The sequence below is a fragment of the Copadichromis virginalis genome, linkage group LG11 (genome assembly GCF_057382275.1).
Source record: "Copadichromis virginalis isolate Kocher_CV1m ecotype Utaka linkage group LG11, C_Virginalis_male_GT1.1, whole genome shotgun sequence".
Taxonomy (NCBI): Eukaryota; Metazoa; Chordata; class Actinopteri; order Cichliformes; family Cichlidae; genus Copadichromis; species Copadichromis virginalis.
In genome coordinates this window covers 18,766,952-18,791,727 of record NC_140628.1, presented here as the reverse complement: position 1 = coordinate 18,791,727, position 24,776 = coordinate 18,766,952, and the positions used below count along the sequence as shown (strand labels likewise).

At 42.9% G+C, this 24,776-nt stretch overlaps 1 protein-coding gene across 5 annotated transcripts in view; it reads right to left on the bottom strand.

Annotated features, from left to right (window-relative positions):
* The window catches only part of rims2a (regulating synaptic membrane exocytosis 2a), a 158,206-nt gene that overhangs the window by 56,551 nt on the left and 76,879 nt on the right, over window positions 1-24,776 (bottom strand). For 3 of the 5 annotated variants that reach the window (XM_085473448.1, XM_085473450.1, XM_085473451.1), the window contains 13 exons: window positions 23,005-23,951; window positions 15,253-15,464; window positions 13,858-13,977; window positions 12,315-12,414; window positions 12,065-12,188; window positions 9,859-9,905; window positions 9,462-9,574; window positions 8,451-8,498; window positions 6,314-6,444; window positions 5,793-5,985; window positions 5,300-5,453; window positions 2,799-2,867; window positions 449-587 (listed from right to left, as the gene is read on the bottom strand). In XM_085473448.1, coding sequence (XP_085329574.1) covers window positions 449-587; window positions 2,799-2,867; window positions 5,300-5,453; window positions 5,793-5,985; window positions 6,314-6,444; window positions 8,451-8,498; window positions 9,462-9,574; window positions 9,859-9,905; window positions 12,065-12,188; window positions 12,315-12,414; window positions 13,858-13,977; window positions 15,253-15,464; window positions 23,005-23,951 — 2,397 coding nt within the window. Of the gene's footprint in view, window positions 1-448; window positions 588-2,798; window positions 2,868-5,299; window positions 5,454-5,792; window positions 5,986-6,313; window positions 6,445-8,450; window positions 8,499-9,461; window positions 9,575-9,858; window positions 9,906-12,064; window positions 12,189-12,314; window positions 12,415-13,857; window positions 13,978-15,252; window positions 15,465-15,698; window positions 15,767-23,004; window positions 23,952-24,776 lie in introns of all 5 variants that reach the window. The other 2 variants (XM_085473447.1, XM_085473452.1) reach the window with 2 other exon arrangements.

Here is a 24,776-nt window from a genome sequence, read left to right as displayed (position 1 = left end):
CAGGTGTGCAGTTGTCGTCAGACAAACTGTGGTGCTCCACTCTAGCAGAGGAACTGTACTGAGAAGGCCTAAGGTCAAGTGCTTGGTCCAGACTTCTGCTGTGTGACAGAAGTGGACTGATCACCCCTTATGTATGCTACATACTGCCCCCTGCTGTCCAAGAGGCACATGGCCTCATGTTTAACGGAGGCCATGAGAGGAAACGGGAGAGACGCTGCACACCACAGAGGGTTGAGGTGCTATTTTGAAGTAAATATAGCAACATTTGGTGCTACAACCAAAACAGGTGGCGAATTTGAAAGTAACCTGAAACAGCATGCGTTTCAGCTAAACTAGTGAACCTATTTTTTTGTCGATTCCAAAGCATGGAAGCACAACACTACGATGTACAAAAGACCTACCAAAAACTATACATGTCGGGCCTTTGGTGCATTGAGCAACTGGTTACCTGGAGGGTGGGGGAACACTGGGAGAGCGCGACCGCACCCTGTTTATATCAGCTGACCGAGAGCAGTGGTTAGAAGACATGACCTGCTCGGGGACCGACAGCGTGGAGCTCTGGAAGTCTCTGCCATTTGGCCGGTAGTCTGTGAAAACAACAATGAATAAAGAGAAGCAGGGGGTGGAGAGAGCAGGAGAGAGAGGGTACAGCGTTATTTAAGCGATTCCTTTATTCCCTCACAACACCAGAGATGATACTTGTATGCTTTTTACTTGCTTTTTACTTGAGTTATTTAACTAACTACATATGGTTAATGAACAATAATGAATGCTGCTTTTGCAGACTTAGTTTGACCACTGTCTGTAATAACTAAGAGGAGTAAAGCAAATCTTGGTCAAACTTTGCAAAGCTAAAAGCCATTCTGCACAGGTGACAGACTCATTTTGATATGCTGAGTCTTTATCGTACAAAAAATGAGGAGTGGGTTTCCATAAAGGTGTAAGTCATCTGCTGTTTTAACACTGTGCATTAAACATGAAAATAGCCTTTCAAAAGAATCTGAAAGATTATAATGAATTTTCACTGGTAGACTGATTAGTCCATTGAACTTGAAAGAGTTCATTAACCGATAATCAGACATGGCTAAGAGCCACGGTTAAGGTCAGTGCTTAGAACTATTAATGTTGATTGATATTCAATAGAGTGTATAGAATATTTAAAATGAGTTAAAGAAAAGCCTGATTCCAAGTTGGAAAAGATGGAAAGGTAAGAAAGAAATGTTGACCTTCACTTTAAAGGAGTCGCATGTTAATAAGATTTTCTTTTGTGTGTCGTAGATAGAATAAAATAGATTTCTTTAAACGTGTCAGGCTAAATGACCCATAGAGTAAATTGTCATATTCTCCAAGCCTACCATTTGTTTATTGACATAAACAAATACAAGCTACAAACATTTGAAAAAAAAAATGACCACAATCCACAATGTCTTCACTCCATTATGATGTAAATTAAATTTTCAAAGGAAAACATTTGTCATTTCTTTAAAAAGATGCTCCACTAGTGAGCTTCCTGCAGCGCAGCAATCAACTTCCATGCAAAGCCAAATTAAATCTATTCTTCCTCCTGACATGTTGCAGATGCAAAGAGGAGATTCTTTGTTGACAATTAATAGGTTTTAACAGGAACTGGCTGCAATGGTGCAGAAAGAGGCAAAAGAGCAGAGGGTTAAAACAACAAGAAACATGTTGCACAGATGTAAAAAGTCTTAAAAATGTTCAGTTGTAAGGCCCATTTGTCTTCTACAGTAGCTACTAGTAGCTATAGTAGCTGTACTGTGTGTACTGTATGTTCTCTAAAACAAAAGTAAAATGTTTTCTTCCCCATTTGAACTGTGGAAGCAGATAACGGCAAAAACCGCAGATGAGATGCAGTGGAGCCCGAGCAAAGGGGAGGGAGCAACCAGGGCTGAGTGAAGGGGTATTCCTTTCACTGTGGATGAAGTGAGGGGGTGGGGGTGGCTGGCATTGTGAGAGGCAGTGAGGGGCTGATGAGAATTTTAAAGAGGCTGGAGGAGGATTTCCCTCAGCTGCGGTATCATCGGCAGGCCAGTCTGAATGTCTGTGTGTGTGTGTGTGTGTGTGTGACACGCAGTTTGCTACAGAAACTGTCTATTCTCCTGTTTGTTTTCTCACATTTTTCCACTCGCTTCTTCTGTGTGGTGAGTGATGTGAAACGACCTACAAACAGTGCAGGTAGCTGTTTCCATCAAGCTTAATTGCAAAAAAAAATATAGCATGTCCCGTGGTCTTTTTGTGAAAACTGAGAAGGAGAACTAACGATTATATAAAGACAGGCACATGTTGCCCTCAAACGCAACCTTGTGCTTAAAATTTAAAGGAAGCCTTTTTTTAAGCCCTCACTGTCTTTTTCAGCATAATTTTTCTTCCTAGTTATTATTTCATGTGAGCAAATTTCAAGCACTTCTCAGTCTTTTTTTCCCCTTCCCCTGTCTTATTCTCTCTGGCTGTTAGCAGCTCTGTCTCTGCTTTTCTGATGCAGCGTGGGCGTGCTGCTGAAGCCTTAGCAAGGACAGCAACTAGCAGTGCAGAGGCAGACAAAAAAGCCCTCTGCTCCCTAACTGTGCTGCTGCTGTTGTTTGCTGATGGGTTGCAGGATCTTAGCCCGATACTGCGAGATGTGATGACGTGTGTAAGCATCTTTCCGGTGGCGACGTGAGTGAGGTTAGCTAAGTACATTATTAAGAATCGTAATGCAGCTCTGGTGAAATGGAGTGGATTCGATTCACTTACGCCACACAACGATGACCTTCTTAATATGGCCTTGAACTGTTTATTACCTGTTATTACCCCAACGCCGTCTTCACAATCATAGTCTGAGATCTCACTGTCACTTATCCTTTGGGATCCTTTGAGAGAAAGAAACAGACCAAAAGGCAAAGAAGCAGGAAAGAGGAGATAGAGGGGAGAGAGAGAGAAAGAGGTCATTTTCATTCCCTTTTTCATTTATTTAGATGTTTGTTTGTTTTTTTTCAAATAATAAGTCACCCCTGCTCTGACTGTAATGCTCACTGGTCAAAGTGAACCCTCCAGCTAAAACAAATAATGCAGCATTTCGCCGCTCGATCCCAACAAGAGCAGCCGATCCTTCTTCATCTGAGCCGTGGCACTTTGAAACGGCGCAGTCAATCATTCAGTGCACACGTAAAGGTGGAGACGGGGAGAAGTGATAGGGCCGTGTAGCTCTTTCCTCATCCTTCCCCCGTAGCCTTATCACCCCCACTCCCCACCCAACGCATCCCCACCGCCTTCACCGTTCATTCAACTTAAATCAACTGGACACGTGTGCTTTTTCAGAAATGACAAGTGCTGCACTCTGGCAGTGCCGCTCCCAACCTCTCATCTCAGTTGGCTGAAAACTTTTTACAGCTGTCAGCTCTTTCACTTCACGCTAACACCAACACCCAGAAAATCGTCCTAGTGGGGGAGCGAGCCAGCCTCCCGTGGCTGAAAGAAGCAGCGGAGTGAAGCCGTATGGCATAACGGACTGCAGCGCAGTCCTCTTAAGCGTGTTAGGAGGTATGAGGGCCAAAGACTCTAACAATAGTAAGACAAGGGTCAAAAATATCCTATATAAAGAGTATTGTATATTTCATGCATGCAGATAATCAAATATTATTTTCCTCTTTTTATTTTTTTGAGTAAATATGCCAACTGTGTTAGAGGATTAGGCCAGTAAATAAGAAGTATCACAAAAGCAACACAGTCGCCTGCCGTTCTCAAGAAGATATTCACAATGAAGACACACAAACACAAGCAAAAGCAGAATGGGCAGAGTGTGCCAATGGTAATCTGTGCAACTGTTAAGAGGAAAATATTCATAATAGGCCAAATAACAAACAGTATACATGACAGAGGAGAGGCAGGTGGTCATAGGCCAATTATGTCTGTCAGGAGGGGCGGACAGCTCGGGTTTTAATAACATCACATTAGGACTGAATACAGATTGGCAGAATCTGGTTTTGGGTTACAGGGTGGGGGTTGTGAGGCAGTTAACAGGTGAACACACAGAGAAGGAGAGACCACTGTGTCCTAAATCTCCCCGTTTCCCCACAGCGTCTGTGGTTCTGCTGCTCTGTGTGGATAAGGAACGAGCGGTGTAAAATATACACCAAACCTCCGCACAGAAATCCACGTAAGGCAGCAGAAGCGTCAGCTGTTAAGGGGGAGGGGGGAAAGGGGTGGAGAATTGGGGCACAAGGGTGTGTGTTTAAAGAGGAGGAGGACGACACTCAGATGCTCCATAAAGCTGCAATGTCTGGCAGGGCAAAGGTCTTTACCTGAGTTGTGTGAATAAGAGCCTTTGTCTGTAAAAGCAGAAGCAGTAAGGTAGATGTGACATGGACAACAGAAACAAAATATGCAGAAATAACAACGGCCGTAAAGGCCTCGATGACCTGAAGCAGCAACAGAAAAGGCCAGCAGGCAAACAGCATGGGCACTGATCAGATAAATATATATGGCTCCTTGTTTGTTGAAACAACTACAAAAATCAGAAAGCTACCTATTGTTGTTTTCATTTATCTCAGTGCTAAAATTTAGATTTCTGAGTGTTCGGTGCCATGAGTCTGTCGCCACAGATATATTTGTATGATGGCAAGCTTCAAGTAATAAAAAAGGAATATAAGGAAACGCGCATGAAGACAAGCTACAAAACGCACACGAGTAAAAACCTCCATTGACTCTTTCTCTGATAGCTGCAGATTTCTCTCTCTTATCATGCCACAGCTGGTATAAATGTGTTTTTGCACTTAAGGCCACATTATTAGCTGCTGTCATTGCTTCACCTGTCTCATTGGTAGTGTGTGGCGGGGTGTGAGGAGGTGCATACGTAGCAAGGGCAGAGAACCATCAGTGACAGTAGAGTACATTAAACACTCTGATATTGTGCAGGGTGCAAATGAATTAGATAAAAAACAAACGTGTTTTTTAATCTTTCATTTATCGTAACCTTGCTTGAGTGTAAAGCTCGGAAAGCAATGTTTAAGTCAAGCATGAGTCATTAAAACAAAGACTCCCTGTCTCTCACTCAAAGTAAGGATTATTAATTTAACCCATGTAATGGACTGATAGTCGGTATCAGCAGATACCCGAAGCCAATGTATCTGCATTGGTATTAGAAAATCAGCTGACCTGCTTCCATCTCACACTGTGAATGAATGTCACATGTCTTTACATTACAGCAGGTAAAATGTTTTTCCTACAGGATGCCCACCTTCTGACTCTTATAGTCACTTTCAGCACATTTTGGGGCCATTTGAGCGACAGAGGTGTTACTCACTCTGCAGCCGCCGCGTTGGACTCTCTCCGTGGAGCTGCCGGCGCTGTGCGTTCGGGGAGGCACGTGGGAGTGGGATAGATGACACGTCGTGTGTTTGTAGCTTGTACCAGTGTGGCTCATCATCGAGAAGAGCCGTCTCCAGCTCAATCAGGATCTGGCAGAAGTAAAAGGCCCAAGTAAATTTTCTCTCCTTAAAAAAATGGCTTCACTCCAAATGTTTTAAGCTCACATATTTTTTTTCTCACTGATGGAATCAGGGCAAAGTAAAACATGCTAGCTTTTACAGAAAATGTAAATCCCCAAAAAAGCCCTTTCTGTCACTCACACGCGAACAGAAAAAAAGAAAGTTCCTGATCCATGATAGACAAGGACTGGACCACCCAACACTTTGTGATGGCCAGCAGCTTTCTTAAAGGCTTGACACCATTCAAGAGGATAAGCTGAGATACTGTTACTGAGTGTCTCTGTGAGGGCTTGGGTTTGGTTTTCTCACCTCTCCCAGGAATTCGCTCTCCTCCTCCCTCACCCTGGCTTGGTCCCACAATGTGATCTCCAGCATACGTTCCCGAAACTCCCGCCGGTGCACCGGCGAGTACATAAAGGTCTGGTTCCATTTGGGCTCTAAGGATTTCTTTACTGTTTTTGTTCTCCTCTTGCTTTTGTCACTGGAGGAACAATAATTCAAACTGTTTTTATTTACAATCATGATAGGGAAGAGCCACGAATACAACAAATCCATCACACGACACAGCACAGAGCACAGCACCACAGCATGCAGCTGCAGGGAACGACATGGCAAAGTGAACGTGCTAACTGCTTCTTAACATCCATTTTCTGCATTCCTCATCAATACATAAGAATAAATTACTTAATAAGAAAATAAGAGCATAATTATGAAATAAACCTCACATCAATGCCTCCCATAAATTGACCTTAGTGCATAATCTTTTTTTAGTGTCTTTCTACCATCGGGGAAATTATGCCCTGAAATAGAGGAACTGTTTCTACTCTTACCTTCTGTCAGGGAGGAAGTAGATTTTGACGTAAGGGTTCCTGGGCCGGCCGTCTTCCCTGGGTGGCAGGTCTTTGGCACCCAGGATGGTGACGATTAGCTGATGGCCCACTTTGTCATACCACAGTTTGACCTGGGGGAGGGGGGAGAGCAGAGGCAGCCTGCTGAGAGACAGCTCAGGGCCAGCACAAATGAGAGCACATAAAGGGAATAATGCAGGAGAAGACAACTTCATCGAGTCCTCACATATGCATCTATATCCTTTTGTTGAGTTCAACACCTTTTCAATCAGTATAAGCCTCAGTGCGGGGTCTTCTCCTGTATTTACCCTTTAGGAAAAAGGAGGAGGGTATCCAATTGCTAGGATGTCATTTTCATAAACTAAAACTATATCAATGTTAAAATGGTGTGATAATGATTTTTAAAGATGCAAAAACTCTCCTTTTCGTGTTCTAATTTAATCCTTATGTTTCTTTTTTTAAATCTATAGTATTCAACTGTGTCTGATTACAGTTTTTTAAATGGAACTGACCTTTACAGCTGGAGTGAATTGTAGTGAAATGCTAAAGGCAACATGCTCTAAAATTAACACTGTCCCACCATCTACCTATATGATGGCATCTCTAATAGGGTCCTCCCAAGTATTCAGTGGGGATCGATAACGAGAAATCAGTCATGCTGCTGCAATAGGAATCAAACAGTTCACGCTAAAAGAAAAGTATGGACTCCAGGAGAAAAAACTTAGAAGAAATAAAAGGCCAGCTGAAGCCTTAAAAGAAATCAGATGAAATGAGAAGTAAGACTTCTAAGTTCTGGTCCATACTTCATTCAGAATATGATTATGGATAGGGGTCTGCACTGTTTAAGAGGACTCGCCGTTCATGCAGCAATGCAGGAAAGAGCATTCAAGACAAGTCGAAACAGACAGCAGGGGGCTCATGGGAAAAACAAATTGTACCAAGTAATCTCTAGCCCACCAAAATGCCACATACTGCAAAATATGAATTCAAATGTAGAGTAAGATTCACCATAAAAACTAGCAACAATAAGTAAAACACCTAAATATATACTACTGAGTCTGATGTACAGTGTGTCCAATACAGCCAACTAACAAGTAAGCAGTTTACTGAAACATGCTGGCTTTAACAACATTAATGTAGACACACACATAAACCTGAACGATTCATATGTTTGATCTGGAAAACACGCAGTGCACCCTTTCCTCTGCATGCTCTGTTACACACACCAACAATATTACCGACACATAGGATATGATGCTTAGATCTCGCTTAAGCAAAACAACACAACAGTGAAATAAATATCTAAGGTTTAACACAGGAATATTAACCCTCAGGCTATCTAAATCAATAATGACCATAAAACAGAAACCACAGAAAAGACAGAGTGATATTAAAGCAGGCAGCTTGTAGCAAAGAGAAGCCTTCCAGGCTTCGCTCTGTTTGGAGTTATTATTTGGGAGGTACAATTTGCTTATTCGTTAAATCTGGTATCTGTAATGGGGGAAATGCAGTTTTGGCTTTGGCTTTCCAAAGAGGATGGTGAACTCAGTATCTTTTCACTGCAACATGAAACCACACAGCCATCAGCTCAGATCTGCTAATTAGCATCACTTCAACTCGCACATGGGGGAGCCCTTCTGTGTATGCGTGCAGGGTTAGAGTTATCGAGGCCTGGGTTCACGTCACACTGAAGCAGGAGAAAAAAGAAAAAACAGAGATCTTTGTCCTAGAAAGATTGACAGAGACACCGACCAGCATTGCCATAGACACAATACTAAACTACTGTTTCAATTAGGTCAATCACTGAAGTCAGTCCAAAGACATCAGGCAATGCAAGAGCGTCTCTTAAAATAAGCTCCGATTAGTCGAGCATGCACTACTTGGGGATAATGATGTGTATGGGTTACAATGAGCTATAAGAACTCTAATCATAAGAATGATACCAAGAAATCAAATCAAGGAAAATGACACAATGCACTGCACTAAGAGGGAAACTCAAAGCTGCCATTTCCCCAGGAATGCATTTTCCAAAGTATGGAAACAGAAAAAAAGGCCAGTCAACAGTCAATGAGCAAAAAAAACCAAACAGAGTTTGTGCCCTTCACACAGGGCCCATTACCTGGACCCTAGGGGCAAAAGGCGGTGTTCTTCTACTAAGGCTTTGGCTCTGGATAAGCATAAATTAAACAGCAAAAGAAAAAAAAGAAAGAAAAGAAAATGCAATAAACCAAAACCACAAAACACAACAACTCACAATACACCCAAAACACAACAACAGAAATTTGTCATTTAGATGAAAGAATTAAGCCAGCAGGTTTTGTATTTTTTAAATTTCTGCTTTCTCAAAGATTACTCATCCCTGAGCTGCTCTGCCCTGTTCTGCATAGGTCCTCGGAGAAAATTATCAGCGGCTCACAATTAGATCTTTTTGTCTTTTAGACCTTTTTCTCCTCCGCCTCAAAGCTTGCGTCACAGTGACGTTAAACACGATTGTTATCCACAGACGATGCTTGATACAGACAGCTCCTTACTGTGTAGAATTACTCATCAAGGTCTTGCAAGGTTTATCCAGTGAGCTGAACTGTTTTAGTGATTAGTCCACTGCGAACTTCAAGGTCGGCCCTCTCGTGAAAATCCAGAACTTTAAGCAGCGAGTGGATGAAAAGGCTGCGCTATACAGTGTAGGATATGTTTTAGTGGTGACCAAATACTCTATGAGGCTCTCATAAATATTGAAAGAGCAGGAAAAGCACATTCTTGAATCCTAAATTTAAGATTTGATTTATCTCATTTTAATGCAGCCTTTTTACCAAATTTACCCCAGGAGGGTTTTTATACTGGATAATGAACAACACACAACGTAATCTGATCTACAGTCCTGTGCTGGCTTGGTGATGGGCCAGCTGAACAGGCTGAGTGAGTTTGCTGAGTCTGACAACGTTTAACAAGGGTTTGAATTAAGATTTAAACTAAAAAAAAAGAAAATAATTGGTTGCATAATGAATCTGCAATGGGAAAATTATACTTACTAGCTCATCTATGATCTCAAAAGCAATTAAATCCTCTCTAACAATCCAATCCTCTTCCCGGCTTTTACATGTAGCCCATATGTGGAGCTGAGCTCACTTACTGAGAGCTGTCCTGACAGGTACTGGGGGGCGTCCCTCAGCATGCTGGGACTCATAGGAGAAGTGACAGAGATGGAAGGACGGTCCATCTTCTGAGACTCGAAAGAACTCGAACCTGGCAGGGCACAGACGACACAGTCAGATAATCCACCCATCTGTTTGCTGTTTGTAGTTTTTGCGCCGCACAGGGAGAAAACTGGAGATTGTAGCAAGAACATACAAAGAAAGGAAACGCAAAAAGAGCACAAAAATCTTGCCATGTGGGGGAAGATAAAAAGGCAGGGTGACAAACGCAATCTGCGCCAAACAGACATTTCCTTCACTTGGTGTTTCTGGGATGATTAATAGGATCAAACGGCACACTGTCAAACCCACGGAAAAAATGTTGACAGAACTCACTTGATTCCAGTTGTGAGTGTGTGCTGTCTGGTATCCTTGGAATATCTCTGAAAAAAAAGCAAAAAAGAAAGTGAAAGAGTGTGAGAAGCAGGAGAGAAGGAGGGGGATGGAGCGGATCAATTTAAGCTAATACCAAATGCACTGCGCTTTAATGACCGTAAGCACCACATTAGTCTTCATTCACCCAACGGCCCCCTCAATGGCACAAAGCAGGTCAGACCTAGGAATCGACAAAGCAAAGGTGCCTCTGTCTTTCAAAAGCAATCGGAGTGTAGAGGATAAACAATGTGACGGGCTTTCAAGTTTTTTGCCGGCCGGCATTCTTTGGTGCCTTATGAGGCCAGAAATGGCAGAGCCGGAGCCAGAGGGAGGGAGGAACAGATGCTGAATAAACAGCTCGGCACAGCTCCTTCGCAAACACATTCTGAGCTATGTTCCCTTCAGATTCAGTCTCCACATTCCAAAAATATGAAGCTATTCTGAGTCACAGAGGCAGCTATGTGGCACAAACCTACAGATCTTGGCACTGTAATAGTTTTACAGCGAAATCAAATCAAATAGGTAAGAGATGTTGGTACAATCTAAAGTGTGATTCTTTGAAATACTGACTAATGCTAAAGTCCAGATTTATGCATGGTTTGCACCAACGTGAGAGTGAAGCAGGGACAAGTCTTTTATTGTTGTAGCTGGTATTTTGCATTTAGGAGTTTAGGAAGACAAAATACTGAAAGTATTTAAATGAAACTATATGAGTCACTAAGATTAGAGTAACAACATATCCTACAGAGTCCTGTAAATTCTGCATTGGTCAAAGCGGGAGAATGAATGCTCATACAAGTAGGTTTGTTTATACACTTAATATAGATTTAATATAACCTAAACTTTATGCTTTACATTTCACACAGATTTTCCCATAATAATAACTGCAGAGAGTACTGCAAAGTCTGTTTGTGCGTCCTCAGCCACACATACAGAGCTCTCCAACATCACTCCAAATATTTTTCATATCACGTCTGTTTCATAAAATACTGAAATGTCTGTCAAAATCCATCTATAAATGTGAATTGTGTGTCTCAGAGCTGTCTGTGTGTCCCATTCTATCCTTTGTTTTTAAAGAAATACTTGAAGCATGCATTTCCACACACAGCACAACAGGAGCAGAAGTTATACTCTGCTTCTCATCTGACTGGCTGTTAGACACAGATTCCAGGTATATGCAGTGGAGGTATGTGTAATAAAGCAGCCCCTCTCTAGATGAATCCCACTCTTGATCTGAGATGTCAGGATTCATCTAGAGCAGGGACGTCAAACTCATTTTACATCGTGAGCCACATACAGCCCAGTTTGAACTTAAGCGGGCCAGACCAGTAAAAACTCCCCTTCTGTCAGCGTGAAGAAGTTTAGCCACACATGGAAATGTTTAGACATCTTAATAGAAGAAAAAAGAACTTCAACAGTAAATCTTCATTTTTCCACATGATAAAGAAATGTTGCTGAAGGAAATTGATTTTTTTTAAACTTTGGACCCACTATAAAACACAGAAACTTGTACTGGAGATAGGGAAAGGTTCAGGATATTTTTTGTTTATTTATTACTTGGTACCTTTTGGTGTAGTGTGAATGACCATGACCATTGAAGCACAGAATCTATTCCTTCCTTCACGTTTACCAAGGCCATCCAGTGGGCTGGAAGGGAGTCTTTGGCCCCCAGGCCATATGTTTGACACCCCTGAACCAGATAATTGCTTCTCCCATCACTGAGACCTCACCCTGTTCTGAGTACCGGTATGTATCAAAAAAAGAGTTTTTTTCTTATAGTGCCTCTCCTTGGTCTGAATTATCGTCCTGCACCATATTTAGTTTTATCATTAAACACACAATTCCTTTTCTGGGGGTCACAAACTATCCCAGCATATAGTGGGAAAAAGGTCGATGCCCTTGACAGATCCTAGTCCTGGCTTCGCTTAATTAAAAATTACATTTTCAAATCACAATTTTAACACATCTAGTGAACTCGTCTGCTTCAGTATGCTTATTGTGTTGTATGGAAAAGTAACACAATTGCAGCGCAAATTCTCACCCATGCCTAACACCTTGGTTAGTGTGAGCGAGAGCATCCTGTTGCTTATTAACACCAAAATCACCAAAGTTGTGTTGTGAAGAACAATGTGTGTCTGCATGTGTGACACTGGTTGCGAGATCTTACCCTATAGGCCGCGAGACCACCAGCTCCACCTGCGGCTCCGGCTTGGATTCTAGTATGATATTGTAAACTTCTTTAAATGTGGCTCCTTGTAAAAGCTTCCCGTTCCACTCCAGCACCTGATCTCCTGCAAAAACACCAGAGATGCTCAGCATCACGTGGAAGATCTTAATCCTTTCTGCTCACACTGTCGTCACAGCTGAATTTTGCCAGTTTAATTTCTTCATAAATGTGTGCATGTGTTTTTCAATACCTGGTCTGAGGTGTCCAACAGTGTCTGCTAGACTTCCTTTCCTCACTTTAGTGATGAAAGCACAAAGTCTACCAGATTCTGTCATCTTGCCTCCCACCACCTGTAGAAACAGAGAGGTGACTGCGCTGGTACTAAAATGCATTTGTGAAACAAAAGTCGAGCTATGTCATAATAACTGTAGATTTAATGCAGCGCATTAGCGTGCAAGCCCTGCAGCTCATAGAAAAACATGGACTTATTTTCTCAAAGCATTCTGTTGATGTTATGGCTTCAGTTTTTGCCTGTGAGGTTTGAAACCACAAGAAATACACTGGAAGGGAGAAGGTCAGTGTTAAAAGTCTAAATCTTTTCAGAAACTGTCCAGGACTGTGCTTTGTTCCCCGTGGAAAAACTCCGGTGCTGTACCGTGGTTCTGTAACAGTGCAAGGCCGTGGGCTAGAGCTGTACTGTACAGTCCTGAGCTGCTGTACTCCACTCTCCTCGGCTTACACTGGCATCATACAAATAAAAATCCCCTCTTAATGGCAGCTGAATGCCAACATACAAAGGAGCTTAGGGAAGTCTGCTAAATGAAATGGCTTTATGTAACAGGCAGGAGATAGAGAGAGGGAGGCTTGCAGATGAAGAGAGCATAAGAGAGAGAAAGAGATGGGCAGTGAGGGCGAGGCTGGCAACCTGACTGATGGACTGACTGGCTGGATTGTGGAGCTGGGTGGCTGCTGCTGAGCGGACAGAAATGCACAGAAGCACTGAGCAGACACAAACATGCCATTTCAGGAGGCTCATTTAATCAGTAATGATTTTTTTCCCCATCTTGCCGCTCTCGCTTCTTTCTCCAGCGGCTGCTGCCATGCTCCTGTGGACATTCGGCCGCTCTCTTATTTTTTTAAGGGTACGCACCACCGACAGAATTACACAACAGTGAAGGATAAAACAAAACTACTATCTATATAAAAATAAGTATATGCTTTTTGAATAGATGGAGACACTGAAAGGGAAACTGACTTAGCAATCAATAAAGAATTTGATCAATAAGAAGCAGGCAGCACTAAAACTATGAGAAAAAGACACACAGAGAGCAAAGAATGTAAATTTACATTAGAACGTGATGGTACTGTATAATGCACAAACAGGGAATAACTGCAGGGACAATACTGGGAGGTTCTGCTCCGACTTGTTTCCTCCGAGCAGCTGAATTCTGTTCACTGAAGTAGCTCAGTATGAATGAGTTCAGAAGATTAGAGAGCCCAGTATCAAACAACACTTATTAATATTCATCAGGAATATAATGGCTATTAATAGTGACTCGTACTACTGTATGATGTAACAACAGAAAGCTGTGAAGAAACCTAAAAAAAAAGGCACAAAATTTTTAACCTTCCACCTAAATGCCACATCTAACACTGATCCTTTTGACTGAACCCTACTGGGTAAAATGTTAAAGTCACTGTGCTAAATATGCATATTTTAACAGGATATTCTAATGGCAGTTCAACATGAGTGTGTGCAGTGCAAATGACGCCCACACAGGCTGCAAGCTCACCTTCAGACCGAGCAGAGCACCTGAGTCTCGAGGCACACTTCCATCTTTCATGCGCTTGTTGAGCAAAATGCGCCCTATTAGGCGATCCCCATCTTTGGACGGCTGCCACGTCACTGGGTGCTACAAGGTCAGAGCAACAACACACCTTTTGTTTAACAAGTCATCCATTTTAGTTCGATCACTTCAGACCAAAGCAGACAACAAAACAGTGAAAGGAGGGCGTGAAGGGAGCACTTTATTTGTTCACTTGGGGGAAGAATGTTCACACAAACTTGGATAGCTCAGTAATTTAAACTCCAGGTGATGCAGTTTTATCTGTTAGGCCAAAAGCGTTCAAAGGAAAATCTGAAATTTCTCCAAGTAACACACAGCTCATTTACTGTCTCACAGAGTTTGTGTGAACCTGCTGGTGTGAGGGTGGAGTTAAGCTTCATGCAGCGCCCCATGCAGAGTAAAGCAAGCAGCCTCAACACTCCTCCTAAAACCAGCTCTTCAAACGGGAGCAGGAAGACCAGAGTGTGACTCTGGTGCTTTGCTACACACAAACACACGGCCACCATCAAGTGGAGTAGTGAGGGGAAAAGCAGATAGTGAAAAAAAAAAGAGGGAGGGGGGTAGACGTGATACAAATGAAGTAGATCCTAGGGTGCCACATTAGAGATCAAAAAGGATGAAAAACAGACAGCACAGAATAAAGCTATGAGACACAGGGTGATATCACAGATGCAGCAGTGGAAGGGAAAAAAGAAAAACAAATGTTTTTTTGGTGCAAAACTAATCCAATCTTCCCTGTTTGTGTGTGTGTTTGTGTCTTTTTTTTCTATAGAAGTGAGTGGAAAATTGGGCAGAGGGGACAGGATCTGTCTGGACTGGGTGCTGTGGGGTAGGGCAGCAGAGTGAGAGGGGACGGGCCCGAGTAAGGGTGTTCCTACTACACTAAACAGGACCGCTGCAGAGCAAGAACACAACATACGGAGGAAAAAAAACGAGCATGCAACTAGGAGAGACCCACATTCCTGAGTGCCATGACAAACAGAGAGGTTGTGTGTCAATGCCCAAGTCTTTTACAGCTACTGTAAAGAGGTGTAGTTTCTATTTGGGGAGCAATACAGCAAGTACAAGTAGCAAGCAAAGAGGGTGTCCCCAAATGACTTTTATTTTTAAGGCAACACCGAGGTGGAGCCAAAAGTAACCGAACCAAAAACAATAAATCAATTTTTTTAAAAATCGCAAGAGAAATCAATTTATACAACGTTAAATAAAATCCATAAAACAGACATCTCACCTATTTACACTTGGTGACAGAGAGCAAACAAAGACTGGATGGGTAAGGTCATAAATAATAATCATAACAAAAAAAAAAGAAAAAAAAAGCAGGCTAGATTGTCTCAGTACCTTCTCACTATGGCTATGCTCCTCGTTTAGCGTAGTGCTACTGCACGTATCAACTCCCGAGTCTTTAACCTGCGGTTCACACCATGCCAAGTCCTCTTCAAATGAGTGTCCCCCAAAGCGCACCATTTTCTTTTGCCTCTCAGATAAGGTGTGTGTCGCCTCGGACATAAATGCCTGCTCAATAGTTTTTCTTTTTCCCCTTTGACTGTCCCCTACAGGTGTGGGATAAAAAACAGAAAGAAAAAACAGAAAAAACAACATGCAAAGGTGTAAATAAAACAAAGGAAACATGAAATGACAAAAAGACTCCGGGAGGACAGGGGACGGGGGAGAGAAGAGAGAGAGACAGAAAGAGAGGGAAGGAGAGAGAGAGTGAGAGAGAGAGGTGGGCTTAAGGGGGCGGGTGGTAGGGAGGGAGGGTCAACGCAGGGCTCCACATGTCTCACCAAAGACAGTGGGGAAGCCTCACTGCTATGCCATGACGCATGGTCCCACCAATGGCCATCCAAATCTCCTGTAAGGTGGGAGGGAGGGCATATACACACGAGAGAGGACATCGAGAGGGACAAGTGAGGACGCCACAAAGTACAGACATTAACGCGCGCACACACCCACACAGAGAACTCGAAATAAGACATCCAGTCATTCACATTCCAACACACACACACACACACACACACACGCAAACACACGAGTGCTCACATGCTCCCATAATTCAGCAAGAGAGATAACCGCTCCTAAAATCCCTGCAGAGAAGGAAAAGACGCAGATGGATTGAGTTTAGCACTGCACAGTTAAGAAAACTAAACAAGACGCAAGCCATGGCTGAAGTCAAAAGCACAATCTGAAGCTTCAAATCCTTTAAAGGTATTACATGTGTTCCAACAGCACATTAGGAACCTCTGATAAACAGACAAATAGACAAGGAGTGGGCGGGGCAAGGATAAACGGCCCATTTGAAATAAATAAATATGTTTAGTATGATTATAAAGAGAAAAGAGCCTCATTAAGATAACATATAGGCCACAGAGCGAAGTTTTGTTTTCTTTACAATACTTTGGCTAATAGGTAGTTCTGCATGATTCACAGTTCAAAATAATCCGGCTTTGTCCCCTCAGTTCATGAAACATATCACACAAGAATTTTTAGTTCCCATCCTCCTCCCTTTTAGTCAGCCTTCCTCAGATTAGCTGCCCCTCCTGAGCAGGTGAAGAAATAGACCTTTCTTCATTTCTTCAGATATAGTTAAGGCAAACTTTGCTTTCAATCAAAACACGTTCCACGTTACATTCCTCTGATTTTTTTCAGACCGCAATCTTCAGAAACATTCGGGCCAGATTCTGTTTTGTTGAAACAAAGTCAGCACACTGCTATCTTATTCTAAAGAAGCTGCATCTATAGTAGGGAGCAGGGCAGACCTCTAATGTGTTTAACTGGGGATTCAGATTGCAATGCCACACAACCTTAACTGACCTCGATCTAAAGTGCACCGGGGAGAGCTTTTAAAGATGAGGCTCTGATTACAACTTCTGCTGTAGCATCGACGGATACATGGCCTTGAGAAAGCCAGGCAAGTGGCTACGATCGCAGGATGAAGGATTCTGGGGCATTTCTCTACTCTTGTCGTGCCTTCAGGACAATAATCAGTTATAAAGGGAAGACTTCTAATAAGACAAATGTGAACCGATCAAAACTATCCATCTATCTCCAGAAGCAACTTTGTGATTCTGCAGGGTTTGTCCTGTTCTCCAGTGTGGATGTACAGAGCAGTGAGATGAGCACTTTCAATTTGATTAAGAAGCTTAACATTTAAAGCTAATTAAAAAGAGCAAAAAATATTGAATCCAAAGGTAGTGCTGAGATTCTCAGGGGAGAGCAGTGTGGAGGTGAAGACAGGCACAAGTTAAGAGTCAAATCCTGCTCTTCTCTGTCCAGGACTTCAGTCAGTAAGATCATTTTAGCATCCCATTACAATGCATAATTCATTTAAATGATATTCAGCTATGATGCCAATTCATTTTACAAAGGGGAAATAAAGTTGCTCTTATTAAAACATTTACCGAAGAATGGGCCATTTAAATAATACAGACACACAACGTGTTCTTGGCAGCAAACATGCTGTTGTAGACTTGTGTGTTTGCACAGATGTACAAAGTCAATAGCGGACCTCAGGGCTGCAGTCACAAGTGAGGTCATCTGAAAACACTCGACTTGTTTAACCCATGGGCCACATACATCACATTCGCCACACTTCACTTCCCCTGCACAGAGCTGTAGAACCTAATGGATCTATAGAGGACAGGCTTCCTTCAAGTATTATCTGGCTCAGGATTCAATCTCAGGGAAATCAGGGAACGCTGATGGAAAGGCATAAAAATAGACTGCATATGCTGCTAGATGTGGAGGCTGAGGAGGTGGTGGGAGGCTGGACTGGACAGGGGTAAAGAGAAAGAATTTTCAGCACAGGACAAAAAAGAACCTGCATGGAAGACGTTGTTTGCAGGGTCACTGTGAATACACATAGCCAGAAATGTCTTAAATAATCCCTCATTGCACTGGGGTAATATGGGGTTCAGTACTTTCTTAACAGATATGTACAGAATTATTTGGAGATTTTGAAATTTAATATTCCGATGGATCGGAAATAAAAAAGGTTTTCCCATTAAGACACACAAAGGATAAACAGCCTTCCATAACATTTGCTATCTCCAGTTGTTTATGCACTCATACAGGCTCTGCCTGACTCTGCTCGGATCAGCTGGCTGTTGTGTTTCCAAACATAGGTGGCCAACTGGAAAGTTGCAGAGTGCGCTCTGGTACTTATAACATCACTGAAGGTGTTTCTCCCTTTTTTTTTTACTTTTTAAATTTTCATTTATTGGCATAAACGCCAATGCCACACAGCAAAATCTCCAGTGTTAAATTAACACTAGAGAGTGTCTATATGGGTCCACACCTCTGAGTGTTAAATACAACACTGTTGAGTGTTAAATTAACACTTTTGACAGTGTTATATGTTTAAAAGTAACCTAGTCAGTTTTGAAGATTAACAATGGCTAACACTGAGCAGTGCTGATTTTCTAACACTGGAAAATAACTCAAAATGTTAGAAATATTCCAGTGTTAGCAAAACAGCACTGCTCAGTGTTAGCCATTGTTAATCTTCAAAACTGACTAGGTTACTTTTAAACATACAACACTGTTGAGTGTTAATTTAACACTCAACAGTGTTGTATTTAACACTCAGAGGTGTGGACCCATATAGACACTCTCTAGTGTTAATTTAACACTGGAGATTTTGCTGTGCACTTAGCAAATAACTACTATCGGCCGATAATACTGGCTCACTGATAAATCTCTCAGGCTCTAACCTTTAAAAGAAAATCTGCTTCTCGTAAAGAGACATGCCTGCAGAACTGTGGCTCTTAAACAGAAGGTCTGTTTCTGGCTTCAAATTAATTTTTAACTTCCTAGCTTTCTTTTTCAATATTTTTCAATATTAAAACACAATGTATCTTATGTCCTGTCTTATCCATATTTTATCTTGGTTGCAAATCAAGTTTCAAATAACAAAGTCAGTGTAGTGTCAGTATGTATAAGTAATCAATATTAGCCAAAATCTCAAGTGTCAAACTGCTGTAAACACTGATTTTTTTTTTTTTTTGTACTCTTGGTTCTATATGATATCAGTGGGAGAAGACTTTTTATTTATTATTCTTTTTGTGAATCAGAAGAAAATTCACTTAAAGGTGAAGGAACTTAAATGATTTGTTTCAGAAAGAGCACAATCTAGTCCAGTATATGACAAATAAGGATTAGTTTGGACTGTGAATCATACAAAGCTACACTGGAAGAGTCCAAGAAGAAATGATGAGAAGAAATAAGATCATAATATTCCCCCTTTAATATAGTAAAAAGAAAAAGATCTTCAATAACATTTTCCAACTTGCAATTTTGTTGTGACCAAGCTGCAAGGTCAGTTTAGGCCAAACAACACCCTTTGTATTACTATCCATCCATCATTCTAAAGAAGCACTGCAACTACTTAGTGTATGTAGTAATGTGCTGTGATAAACTATTATGGATGTCCCCAGATAGGCTTTGGCCTCCGTGGCCCTCTCGCCAACAGCTGACAATAGTAATTACCTCCTTTGCCTTTCAGCTGCTCTTCTGTCAGCAGCGTAACACCAGAGCACACTTTGCTCTCCAATGAGAGTGTAGTGTGTTTGATGTGGAGCTATAGACTGAATGAATATAGACACTATGTGGCTCATCTCAAGCTTCCATCATTTACAGTTCAACCTCCACCTATGTGTGTTCTTCTTCCTGTGGCACGCCTCCATCTTCAGGCCCCTCCCCAGCCCACTCTTAATGTTTTAGAAAAAGAATTTGAGTGAGCACCGAGACACACCCAGCCTTCTCTCCTTACTTTCCCTGAAGCTTTATTAACAGCGGCATGCCACAAATGGGCACCATTCCCCCTTTAAGGCACTGTCTGATTTTTCAGCAAGCAGGAAACTCATCACGGCCATAAATTGTGAGTATCAGCAGTCTGCGCCCGGCCCTGCCGTTTCGCTCCGACTCCGAGGCCCCGCAAAGTGCTGATTCAGGTCGAAGGCAGCGCGCAGGCAGTGGCGGAGTTCACCACCAGCAGGCTCTCCATCACTTTGACGGCTCAATAAAAACCAGTGTAAACTATTAATTGGATCATTAATTATTGATGCTGTTTTTACTACAATTCAAGAGGTGAGAGCAGAAAAGAGGCAGGTCGAAACAATGTCTATGTTTAAACATAGCCACCATGCTACAAAGGTGAAACAGTATCATGTTAAGCTACTGGTAAGCTCAAAATATTAATCAGTATCTATTCTAATAAACTAACCCTAAACTAACCCTCTTTAATATGCCCAAAAACAATGCCTTTCAGGTAGAGAAAGGATGGATTAATAAGACAATCTTTCTCAGATCTAGCATGAGGCCAAACACTACAAACCCAGTAGGGTTACCGAGCTGCAAAACCTGATCCCAAAAGCCATTAATGAGGATGTAACTTAGGTTGTCACTACACAATGTCCACCTGTCTGCTGCAGTTAGCCAGCCATCCTCTCCTTTTCTGTGTGCTGGGCACTATTATGAGACTGCATGTCAGGGGAATCAATAAAGAGGAAAACACAGGGAGAGGACCATCGCAATAAATCAGTCTCCTACGTTCACAGACACAAGCCAGGCCCATTACAGCTGGCACACCCTTTCTCTTCCAGTCTAACTCGTCCCCTTCAACCCCCAGCCCCCCTCATCCTCCTTCTTTACAGATTCCTCCTCTCCCCCTTCTAGGTACCAGAAACTGGAGAGTGTGGGATGCTCGCTACTTAGCCTGCTGTTACACACCCATCTCGTTGTCCAGTCAAGCTGAATGCACAAACCCCCAAGATGCTGACGGGAACATATGGCAAAAAAAGTTGCTTTCCGCCCTCGTTTGTCTCACGTGCAATCGAAACCACTGCTCTTCGTATTGTTGGCAGATTTCTGATGCTATTTTTTTTTTCACTTTTCACTTTTTTCACTGTGGTAAATAATCAAAGTCCTTCTTTATGCTTCTTTTTTTTTTTTTAAACAAAGCAAGAAGGAATATTTCTTCTCTCGCTCCTTTTTTAGGAGCATTAAAAACACCTGCTTGATCTGACCCAGCTGAAAAATATTTGAGGGTCACATGTGCACATCGGGGGTGGCGTTAGCTTTGAATGCACTTTCTAATTATTGCATAATTAAACTTACTACGCAAACACGTACACACTGTTTTAAAATAAATGGTTCAGTACAATTTGCTGACCCATTTATCAGACTCCCTGCATGCACCGAATCACGGCAGCCTTAGTTATGTCATAGATGAAAATAATTAATGAAACTGCCAATTGAAACTAAATAAAGCTCCACATAATCAGCTGTCTGAGTATGTTCTGTACCTAGCATAGGAAGCTATACTTATCCAGGTCAACAGTTCAACTCTTCCCTATGTTTTTTTCTCCTACGCAGCGTGACCCGCGGAGGAGGCAGGCAGACAGACGCACACAGAAACAACAGAAACTCTGACCCTCTAAACAACCTGCCTTCTCCCTATTTTTGCTCCACGGCTACTTGTAAATCTGGAAACTCCCACATCAATAATGTAGCGCCGGGTGCTCAGCTGCTCGCCTTAGAGTGGAGAACAGTTACATAACAGAGCAGGCCAACCAAATTCCACTGCTCTCCTCTGCATTAAACATTTCATCTACCATTCAGCGACAAAGGCGAGCTGTGCCACTGTACTTTTGTCCTTTCTATAGTCTAACCCCTAACACTCCTCCTCCTCCCTCTTTCCTGGTTTTACATCCCAGGAAAAGTTAAAGAAAAAAGAAAAAAATCAATTCGCAATTACAACAACTGTCAACCAGGAGGAGCAGGGAGAAGCTGACGACTGCCTCTGATGTTGATTCTATGCAAAGTGCCATTTCTCTCAGTCAGTGTGTGCTTGCTTGGTGGGATGTTGTTTTTTTAATATATATATATACTTGAAGAAATGTGAGATGCAAACATATCAGTCACAGCAGACGGTAAGAAAACCACTTCAGTAAGGGATCCACATTATTATTTTAAAGTTTAAGCAGTCCTTGATTTAAGAAATAAGTAAATAAATAAAAACCAGCAGAGCTATTTTTCTTTTCTTTTTTTGCTAAACTGAACTCCTTCGCAATACCAGCAAGGTATTGTCAATGCTAACAGCGCAGATACAATTTGCTGCAGGAACACATTTCTATATTCTAAAGTCAGCTCCCTTTGTTTCGGTTTACAGCCACAACTCCCAAAACATCTCGCTTTCTCCTCCTGCCTGTCCATTATGTAACACTGTCCATTAAAGAACACTGTCAAACAGCTGTGGCAGGACCTGGCAAATAGTGCCGTAACAGCAGCGAAAGCAGAGAGCCTTAAGATCAGCGGTGCTACGTCAGTTTCCAACTCACAGCCGCACGCACACATAAACCACCCATCCACACTGAAGCATGTCTGGCTGGCCTGTGAGCCCACAGGCCTCCTCCTCGAAGGCACCAAGAGCTGTTAGAGGAGATTCATTAACGACAAACAGAAAACACCGCAGTTCTCCGCACAGAAATAGGGCTCATCATTTTCAGTTTTTATAGGCTTTTATTGCACGTGTGCAATGGCTGGGTTGTTTTCTTGTTTGAAGATGAATGAAATGGCAGTAAAGACAGCCACTTTTAAGATGTTCAACCCCCCCCCCCCAAAAAAAATAATACAAAACCTAAGAGCACTTATTTCTGGTTATGGAGCATTTTAAGAAGAAATTTTCTGCATTTAGATTGTTTAATGTTTTATGAGAATGTTATCTTTATTGAAAAATCTGTATAAACAGAAACATCTTTAAAGATTTTTCAGAGTGAAAATGATGAGCCTTAAAGATAAAAAATACATTTATAAACAGACACACACACACAGAGCACATGTACACACTGCAGACTGGGGAATCTGAAAGTTATACAATATATACATCTGCATAATCAACATCACTTGAAGACAGCAGCAATGATTGAATTACAGTTCAGTGACTGCTCAATAACAGTAAAGCAGAACGGCTTTAAGACTTCACAATAACAGCACTAATATGTGTGTATTTGTATGCTGTAAAAACCTTTTGATACAGAGAACAAGAAACAGAGAGAGAGCAGACAGTGAGGCTCGTGGTGTGCTGGCTCCTACCTTTTTCACTAACTGACTCACTCTCTATCTCCACATCCTCACAGCTGGTGTACTCCGGCGTGGTGGCCAGCTCCTCCTCCGAGCTGCTCAGTGACACCTGCCTCATCTTCCCTCCCTTTTTGGTTTTGTGGGGTTTGGGGGGTGGTGGGCGCACCGACTCCGACTGGTCTGAGCTAAGAGAGTCGTTCCTCAACATGCTCTCCATTTTCTCCCTCTTGGTCTTGCGGACAGCTGAACTGGGGTCCAAGTGGTGCTGCGGCCTCCTCATCATATCCCCACCTACCCCCAGGTCTCCTCTTCGCAGGTCCCCCGACCGGTCACCCAGAACGGGACTACGGTGTGGCGTTGGGGGGCTGTGGTTTCCTCTGTGGCCTCCGAGGCCAGGACCCATTGGCCCTGGTGAGGACCGGTCAACGGAGTAGGAGCGCTGTCCCACCATAGGCGGCCGGCGCTCAGTGAGAAGCTGACGCGACAGCCGGATGGGGCTGGGCTCATCTTGCTCCGTGTAGGCCAGGGAGACGTCGCTGTGGCGACGTTCGTGCCTTAGCCGGCCCACTTCAGCGTGCATCCTCATCTGCTCCTCGTAGGGCTGCGGCTTAACAGGGTAGCGTGCCAGGTTGGGATCGCTGCGATAGCGTGCCTGGAACTCTTCCTGGCGCTGCCGCTGGAGGTCATACTCACTGGGCGGTCCATCTAGCTCCTGGTCGAGTGGGTATTCCTGTGAGTGCCAGCGACCGGGACCTCGACGGTCCCGATAGCCCATTCGCGCTGCATCCATATCTGAGTACATGTGTGGGCCCCGCGGAGCCCGCCGAGGGTCCCCCTCCCCATAGTCAGACGGTGATCTAGGCATGCCGCCGTCCGTCGGGGCATACTGTGAGTGGTCGCCCCCCTCCCTTTGGTCGTATTTTTGGTTTGGATCCCTGGATGCAGATGGGCTTCGTTTCCTGCAGATCAGAAGGAGAGGAACAAAAGAAATTATTAGCCGGTCAACTGTAGACAAGATTTTCTCTCGTTCTAATTATATGATGTCTTTTTGGGCTGAAAGGTGTTTGCATCCTGTAGCTTCACTTTACTTTGGTCTGCACTGCACAGGTCCCAGTCCTTGTGAAAAGGTAATGATAGCCTGCACTGTTTCTGTCACACACACACACACACACACACACGCACGCACACGCACACACACGCACGCACACGCACACACACACACACGCACACACACACACACACACACACGCACGCACGCACACGCACACACACACACACACACACACACGCACACACACACACACACACACACACACGCACGCACACGCACACACACGCACGCACACGCACACACACACACACGCACACACACACACACACGCACACACACGCACACACACGCACACACACACACACACACACACACACACACAGAGAAGACTAAACTAAACAGCAGGATGTAGCACCAGTTCTTCCTCTCAGTCCAAGAAGCAAGAGGACACAAAATATACAATTCAAGTCATTTTACAATATGTGTTCTCAACACATGTGCTAAATGTGTGCTGAGAGTAGTGCACTGGTAAATGATTCAGTGATCCACCGGCTGTGTTTTTGTGCACATTACAATGCACATGAAGGGGTTGTAGGCAGACAATAAAAATATCTCTGTGTTCTGGTATTGATAAAAAAAGAACACAATTAAAAGCTGGAAATGTTGAAATGTTAGAAAGTACGCCCTGATTACGATCAGCAGCTTCATATTTCTAAAAATTAGGCGTCAATCG